The 8,825-nt window shown below is 46.3% G+C and overlaps 1 protein-coding gene across 1 annotated transcript in view; it reads right to left on the bottom strand.

Moving 5' to 3' along the window:
- DOP1B (DOP1 leucine zipper like protein B) overlaps positions 1-8,821 on the bottom strand; it is a 156,093-nt gene extending 147,272 nt beyond the window's left edge. Inside the window, 2 exon segments of the mRNA XM_027770948.1 lie at positions 2,120-2,284; positions 8,704-8,821. Coding sequence (XP_027626749.1) covers positions 2,120-2,257 — 138 coding nt within the window. The 5' untranslated portion in view covers positions 2,258-2,284; positions 8,704-8,821.
- Positions 8,822-8,825: the final 4 nt, after the last annotated feature.

Genomic DNA, 8,825 nt, shown 5'->3' with positions numbered 1-8,825 from the left:
ATAAAACTTGTTTTTTTTTTTTTTGGCTAGAGGGTGCATGTGCTCAACAGAAATAGAAGGAGAGAAGAGAGGAAAAGTACCTCTATGGGGAATGGTCACACCACAACCCCTTCTCTTATATTTCTCCCTCCTTTTGGAATTTTAGCATGTAAGCACATGCGCCCGGATTTTTTTTTTTTTTTCCTTTTTGAGTTGCCAGGTCCAGGACTCAAACTGCACAGTTGGCCATGTGAGATCCTACTGCCTTAACTACCAGGCCATGGAGCTGGCCCTACTGAGGTTTTGTTTGTTTGTTTGTTTGTTTAAGAAGTTTTTGCTTATAGGGTGCGTGCACTCACCAGAAACACAGAGACAGAGAGATAGAAAGCGAGAAATCACCCCCCAGGGGGGATGGCCATGCCACAATCCCTTCTCCTCCATATCCCTTCTCCTCCATTCTCCTCTTGGGATCTTGGGCACACACACACATGTGGCCACTGTGAGTTTAGGCCACCAGGTCTGGGACTCAAACCACCGTCGACTATATGGGAGTCCAGCAACATAGCCATTACGTTAACTGCTGGTCCTTGTTTTTTGTTTTGTTTTGTTTTGTTTGATAGAAGTTTTTGCCTTAGGATTCATGTGCTCACTGGACAAAGATAGAGAAACAGAGACAGTAAGAAGGGAAGTGAGAAATCACCCCACCCCCAGGAGGATGGCCATGCTACAATCCCTTATCCTCCATTCTCCTCCCAGGATTTTGGGCAAGCACACATACATGCCTGGCATGAGTTCCGAGCCACCAGGTCTGGGACTCAAACTGCGGTCAGCAATGTGGGAATCCAGTGATGTAATTGCTATGCGATTTGCTGGCCCCTGCTATTTTTCATACTCCAGCAGAGCCAACTAATAAAACGTGAGAACACACAGGACTTGAACAGCCTCAGTCCCACTCGACTGCTTTTTCCTTTCCCATAAACATGGCATCTGCCTGTATGCAAGCCAGTGAGTGCCACCTTCAGCTTGGGAATCTCTGAGTCAGAGCTATACAACCAAGAATTCTCAAGGAAGACTTTTGATGCATACAGCTGTCCATCCCCACCAGCCCCTAGCCATGAGGTTTACATGCTGTAAATACACCTTGCAAGAATCCAGTCCAGTGATCTCCCAGCCTTGCACCGTAATTGCTGCCTTGCTCACTGGGCCTGACAGCCATCTGTCAGCGTGAGCACTGCTCGCTGGCCATCAGGGCTGGTCTGCTGCCTGGGCAGTGTGCCAAAGGCAGGTACTCTCATTCTTTACTCACGCCCTGTTCCTGGAGGGGTCAATGGAGACACTCTTTTTGATGATAAGTAAAGGAGCTTATGTAGTGAGGTTGGTGAGTCCCCTGATGTGTAGGATCTGGGGAGTTAAGCTCTGCACAGCAGAGCCAGGCTTCTCCCAACCCCTACCTGCCACTGAGACTTCAAATTCTGGTCCTGGCCAGGTAGTAACAGAGCTAAGTACAGCCTTAAGACCAGCTATCTGACCTATTCACCACAGTAGTCATATGAGTGCAAAAGAATGACTACATCATCCTCCTTCGGGCAAGATCTATAGGTTGTATATACAGAACACCAAGGTCAAACTCCCATATGACCAGTTTGGGTCTTCCTAGACCTCTCGCTTCCTCCTCATCCAAACGCATACACACAAGCCTGTACACACATGCACTCATACAAATTTTATGCAGACCCCACCATATTATCTTATAGTCTTCTAGGAGTTACCAGTCAGAAGGAAAGCGGCTAAAAAAGTGGACTGAAGAAGAAAAGGTAGTAAAAATCCTAAGCAGTTCATAAAGAACCATCTTAGAAAAACTGACCTGACAATTTTCAATTTTATCTTGCCGAAAGATAAGTATTTTTGAGAAAAAGACTGTTCACCTACCTCAACACTAAATATAATTCCATGTTCAGGAAGAGCTGGAAGGAGTTACGTGCACGGATAGGTTCATGGTGAGTACCTGGGTAACAGGATTATAGGTGTCTTTTTTTCCCTATGCTGTCTGACTCTTTCAGTCATCAAGAATTCCTATAATAATAAAAAGACAACTGTGCCCCCACCTGCATGCAATCCAAACAGCAGATGCCCCATGTACCTTATTGAGCTTGCCAAGGGAAGAGATGAGATCCGCCCATTCACTTGAGGACTCGAAATTTCTTAAAGCTTTTTCAATTACTGAAGAATAACTTCTGTATCTGTAATCATTTAATAGCTCCTGCTCTTCTGGATCCATCTTACATTCTCACAGTAGAGAAAGTATCTAGAAGGAAATAAAAAAATGTAAACAATAAGGAAACTATCCAAGGACATAAATCATTGCCATCCTAGAACTACCAGTAGATACAAACTTGCTGGGCAGTCCAAGTCAAATATTTAGCAAGGCTTCTGGGCCAGGAACTACAGCAGATAAAAGATAAGCAGTTTCAGCCCTCCTGGATCCTGAGGAAGACAAATGCAGGGAGCAGAAAGAAGCAAGAATGGCAGGGTTCTACTTCATTCACAAAATTATTTCTAGGAATGAAACTCACAAAGCTGCAAAACTTCATTTGTTGCCAGTTGGAAATTCTGAGTACAGATGGCCCCTCCCGACATAGGTTATTTATAAAATCTAAGGAAAAGCTTTAACCTGAGCAGTCTATTTAGCAATTCAATCCTCTACAACTAGACTAGAAAATTAGAAATCAGGTGGGAAAAAATGTAAAATGTTAAAGAAAACGAGGGTGTACTGGCGAAGCGTCTAACAGTTGTGCTGTCAGGAATTGACTAAGTGCTTGCTCAGACACTAAGCTCCAACTATCAGCCGGCTCCCTCCAGGTGCTGCCTCAGGCTTCAAGCCTCCCCAGAGCACAGTGTGTGTTACACCGGGCCAGGCAGTCAGCATTTTACTCTGCTTGTTCCTATATTCTCTGATGGACCCCGACCCCAACAGGGTCCTCGTGCCATAATTCACCCTCAATCTCAGCCTACCAGATCATGACTGGTATGTTCAGGACACAAACCCAGGACCTTTTCCATATGGGTCCCATGTTGTGTTACTACTGTGCCATTGCCTGGCCTGTTTTATTTTTCCTACTGCTAAAAGATTCATTATGTAGCAATATATGTGCTATAGCTATTGCAAAGCCTAAAGCATATCCTAATCCCAAATCAGACAGGAACCATTCCCCTTTCTTTTCTGGTTCCAAAGAAATACATACTAATAAAGAACAACAAAGAATAAATGTTGCACTAATTTGGCTTTTTGAAAACATCCGTCATGGGAACCAGCAGTTAGCGTAATGGCTATGTCGCTGGACTTCCACGTAGTCGACCGCGGTTCGTGTCCCGGACCTGGTGGCTTAAAACTCACGCTGGGCACGTGTGCGTGCGAGCCCAAGATCCCAAGAGGAGAATGGAGGAGAAGGGATTGTGGCGTGACCATCCCCCCTGGGGGGTGATTTCTTGCTTCCTGTTTCTAAAGTCTGTCTGTCTGGCGAGCGCACGCACCCTATAGCGAAAATCTCTCAAAAAAAAAAAACAAAAAAGAAAAGAAAACATCCATCATGTATATATTATGATGTACAGAAATACATGCTTATGTCAATTTTTTTCTTTATTCTTTCTTTCTTTTTTTTTTGTTGGTGCTGAATGCAGTCATGCACCTGTAATGCAGCTATTCAGGGGGCTGAGGCAGGAGGATTGCAAGTTCAAGGCCAGAATGGGCAACCTAGGGAGACCCAAATCCTAACAAAAAAAAAAAAGAAAGAAAAATTGAAGGTCAACCCACCAGTCTATTTAAACCAGTTATAACTCTGAAAAGTGCTGTACAAGATACGGAAATGTTAAATTGTTCCTTTGATCTGTCACTGAGTTTCATATTTTAGCATTTTCTCAAAAGGAATGCTGTATGGTTCTGATTTGCTCTCATTCTTTAACCTTCACCTGATTAAGTTCTATTTAAAGTGTTTCAGACACTTATCCAAAATTCCCTGTTCCCCTCTTCCACACTAAGGGAACCCTAATTTGTTCAGGGCAGCACTACAGTTCCCAGACTCCCATGCGGCTCAGTGGCCACAGGGCAGCTCTAGACAATGACGTGTCAGGAGAAGCTGTGTTAGGGAAGCTGTCTGGGAGGAGGAGACTCCCCTGGCACATGCCTTCTGTCTGTCACTCTTCTTCTCTCTACTCATAGCAAAGATTTCACGTGGCAGCGAAGCCACCATGACAAAATATGCATGAACATCACAAACTAAGAACAGCTGAGTGGAAACAGAGCAGCTGAGGCCTTGATGGCTTTACAAAGGCAGCGCTACCAAGCCGGGGCACTTCTTATCTGGACTGTAACACAGAACAGCTAACTTACTTATACTACTGCTCACTCATTCACTCTTTCATTCAGTTACTCTGTTACTCGGGCTTTCTGTTATAGTCAGACACAATCCTAATCAATACATGAGGCTAGATGACACTTAGTTACTATTGATATTTACTAGTACTGCTCGGGGTCTGTGAGACGAGAAGCATATGCAGACACGTGGCAAGGTCAGAGGTGACTGAGTGTGGTAAGGTAGTCAACCAAGTTGCATGCAGTCCATCAAATCAAAAGGCAAACACAGGAACTGGAAGAAACTGAGCTGTAGGTATAACATATTCTTCAAGGCTGCATCTGTCATTTGTTGAAGTTGCAAGAACCCTGTGAAATCACTCAGACCCACTCCAGGCTTCTAAGGTCACCATATGCCAGGGGTGCAGTCACCAATGCCACTGGTCCCTCCTGTTTCCTCACTTCCCCTTTCAGATGGAAGCTGCACACCTCCTCCTCCTTCTGGAAACAGCCCCATCTCAGCATACATACTCCTCTGTCCCTAGCCCCTGAGCTCGTCCCCACCTTCCTCCCCTCTGTGCTTTCATCCTCCTCTACCAATACCAACTGCAAAACACTGGCATTTCCTGGCATCAAGTCTTGGGACCTCTTCCTTTCCCTATTCTTGGCGATTTCTCAATTCTTGGTAATTTCCCCATTCCTGTAACTTAAAAAAAGACCACTTAAACACCAGTGACTCATATTAATAATGTCCTCCAAATGCCCCATCTCTGGAGTTAAGATGCAAGCAGGTATCTGCTTGACCTCTCCAGCTGGACTGGCATGTGTGTGTGTATGTGTGTGTTGGGGTGGAGAGGGGGCTCAAACTTGGTGCATCCAAAACTAGACTCCCAAGCACTGTATGCTTGTGTCCCCCAAATTCACAATGAAATCCTAGTCAACGCTGTTGTAGTACTGATGGTAGTGTCAGGGCAGGGCCTCGGGGAGGAGGTTAGGTCAAGAAGGCAGAGCCCTTGTTAATGGGATTAGTGCCCTTATAACGGGGGCCTAGGGAGCTTTGTTGTCGTTTCCCTTATGTGATCACACAGCAGGAGGCACCATCTGTGAACCATAAAGAGGGCCCCCGCGAGACACCAGCATCTGCCAGCATCTTGATGTTGATTTTCCCAGCCTCCAAAACTGTGGATAAGTTTATTTATAAGCTAACCGGTTTATGATGTTTCATTATAGCAGCCCAAATGGACTAAGATAAGTGTCCATAAAGAAAATGTGGTCTATCCACATGATGGAACACTATACAAAAATGAGCAAAGCTGTGATACATGTTACCACATGGATGAACCTTGAAAACACATGCTGAGTGGAAGAAGCCAGCCACACGAGACCATGTACTGTACAATCCCATTTAGATGAAATGCCCAGAGCAGGAAAATGTCTAGAGAGGGCAAGTGGCTAGGGTGTCCAATACAGAGCAGAAACCAGAAGTGACAGCCAGTGGGAGCACTTTCTGATGGAATGGGATTATGCTAAAACTGGATTTGGGTGATGACTACACAAGTCTGTAAATTTGGTAAAACTCAACTACATAATTACATAAATTATATATATATATATACACACACACACACACATATATGTGTGTGTGTATATATTATATATGAGCCTTATAATAAAGCTGTTTTTATAAAACTAAACTGAACCCTCAAGTCCACCTGCTCAACATGCTCTTTCTGTAGTCTTCTCAGAAGCGGCCTTTACACCAATTCTGGACCCTGTGCCATTCTGGACTCTTTCTCTTCCCATGCCACACTCAACACAAGTCCCACTGGCTCTTCTTCAAAAACACCTGCTCACTCAAATGCTCCCTAACTCCATGGTACTGCTGTGTAAACCCCTAACCCCTGTATATTTGCAGAGGCTTCTTGTTTTCTCTCTCACCCTTGCCTCTCCTCAGTGTATGTTCATATAGTCCTCTGAGAATTCTCTGAAAATATAAATTAAAAACGCATCACTGCTATATTTAAAACTCTTCCCATCAGGCTTACTAAAAATCCAAACAACCCCCTCTCCAGGCTGCAAGGCTCTACCTACTTCTCATCACCCCTTCTGCATGTCCCAAGACAGACTCATCCAACCACAGAGCCTTTGTACATGCTGTGCTTCTCTGCAAAAATAAACTGCACTGTGCATACACGCCCACAATAAGTGCCTACTGATGCCTGGGAAGGCCTGCGCCTAACAGCCTTCACATTTATTGAATACATTAAGAAGTAATGAGAGGAGGTAGTTTGTTTATGTTGCCAAATAGAGACTAAGAAGAAATCGAGACATTCAAGCAGTCCATAACTTTTTTTTTTTTGAGAAAGTTTGCAGGTCTGAAATCTAATATCTCTGAACCACTGTTATATTGTGTATAGTTTAGTCACTTGATTAAGAGTCTAAAAAGAAAGAATCTAAGTGCTGGGAAAGAAATAGGAATAAGACAAGGTTCCTATTACAGGTCACAGCTTAATAAAAGGGGAAATACCTACACACTTTTCAATTCAAATGGCATACAGAGTGACAATGGGTGGGATGAAGTAACAGAGTGTGACACTGGCAAAAGAAAAGAGGAAGCCCAACTACCACCAGCAGTCTTCAAGGTCCACAGGTGTGGGTGACTAGAGTTAGCAGGAAGAACGCTGCATCACTGATAAGGTGTGTGTTTAAGAGGTGGGGTGGCAAAGGGTCACCACTGCTCAGGGCAAGGAGGATGTCAGCGGAGAAAGAGCAGGGAACTGGAGTAAGTCCCATGTCAAGGTCGGCCATGGCAGAAAGTACTGTTTGGTATAACTAATGGCACAGTGAGAAGTCTGGAAACAGTCGCTCAAAGCAAACTCTTTCATTTCAAAACATGGGGTGAATATGAAAGTCTTCTAAAGGAGATTGGTAAGTCTATTGTTTATGCATGTATTTATCTCATGAAACTGAATCCTGTAAGATGAATACTATCAGCCCCAAGAATCAGGCTATTCAGAAAATTGCCCAGGTTACAGAAAGCTGTGGCAGAACCAAGATTCCACTCAGGTCAGTGAAATGCTACAGGGCCTGTGCTGTATTATGCTAGTTGGGAAACTAATAGCCCTTAAATAGTTTTTGCCAACAACTTTACCATCTATCCTGGATATCTTTTCTGTGACTCAACAGTTCAATAAAACTGAGTTATACAGCTACATACAATTAGATACACAAAGGAGTAGCCACGTAAACAAGGGTATCAGACCAATATGACTATTTAAAAACAAAAATGTCAGAAGGAAATATCTCACCACATCCATTCTTTATTTTTTAGAAAAGCAGGTTCAAACAAACAAAATGCTCGGTCCCAGTTTATCACACATATGTTTACACGAAGGAATTTTTGAGTTACATGAAAATGAGGACAGAGTGAAAAATGACAAATGCTCCTATGAGCAAGAACACTGGAGACTCATTACCAACTGGCTTAATCAACTCTAGCACACACATCTTGAATTTGGTCTTTCAGAGTAGTAATTAAATTGCCTGGGGGAAAAAACTTAAAACACGTAATAGGGGTAAGCTTTGGGGTGAAAGGTCTTCAATTGTTCACAAAATAAAATTCTACAAAAATTGCCCCAAGTGTGGGGCTGCTGTCCTGAAGGCTGGGCAACACTTGCGGCTAACAGTCTCCGTTAGCAGCCGCGCTTTTGGGGAGCTAAAAGGACACCCCTGCTGACAGCACCAGGAATCCTCAACACGCAGCGGCCCAATCAGTCCAGCCGGCTGAGCGCGCGCACTGCGGCTCTAATCCCTTCTGCACACAGGCTGGGAGATTTGGGGTCTTCCCTTAGCCGAAAAGCCCTGTGTTACATCGGCATCCCTAGCCCCCTCCCTACCAGGGCCGCACGAGCAAACAAAGGCTCAGCTTCTTTGCCGTTGGCCGGCCGACGGGAAGGGCTGGCAGGCCGTGACCCACCTGACCTCCACCTGCTGGACCCGAGACCGCGCGGGGCTCGGCGAGGGCGTGGCCACACATCCCCTTTCAGAGGAGGCGGGGGGGGCCCCCCCCCAGTCTTCCCCGCCCCGCTGCCGGGGTCCATGGTCAGCGCCTCACGCCCACGCGCGGCCTCTGCGGGGCCGCCCCCGCACTGCAGCAGCTAGCGCCCGAGCCGAGCCGCGAGCCGGGAGCCACCTGCACCCGGGACCGCCCCCACGGCACCGCCCGAACCCTCCGCACCGAGGAAGGACTCCGCACCGAGAAAGGACACCGTGCCGCTTCGCCGTTCGCGCGCTGCCGGGGAAGAGATACCCCGGCTTCCCCGTCCTCCCCGGCAGCCGAGGGCGTGGACACGGGGTAGGGCTCGGGCACGACTTACCAGCGGCAGCGGCCCTTCTAGGCGGCGCGCCCACGTGCGGCGCGAAGGAGCCTGCCAGGCTGCAGGAGAGAGCAGGCGGGGGCTGCGTCGCGGCCGGGAGCAGGGACCGCGGAGGGAGGGGC

The sequence above is a fragment of the Tupaia chinensis genome, unplaced genomic scaffold (genome assembly GCF_000334495.1).
Source record: "Tupaia chinensis unplaced genomic scaffold, TupChi_1.0 Scaffold000175_1, whole genome shotgun sequence".
Lineage (NCBI taxonomy): Eukaryota > Metazoa > Chordata > Mammalia > Scandentia > Tupaiidae > Tupaia > Tupaia belangeri.
This window is presented reverse-complemented; position numbering and strand designations above follow the sequence as displayed.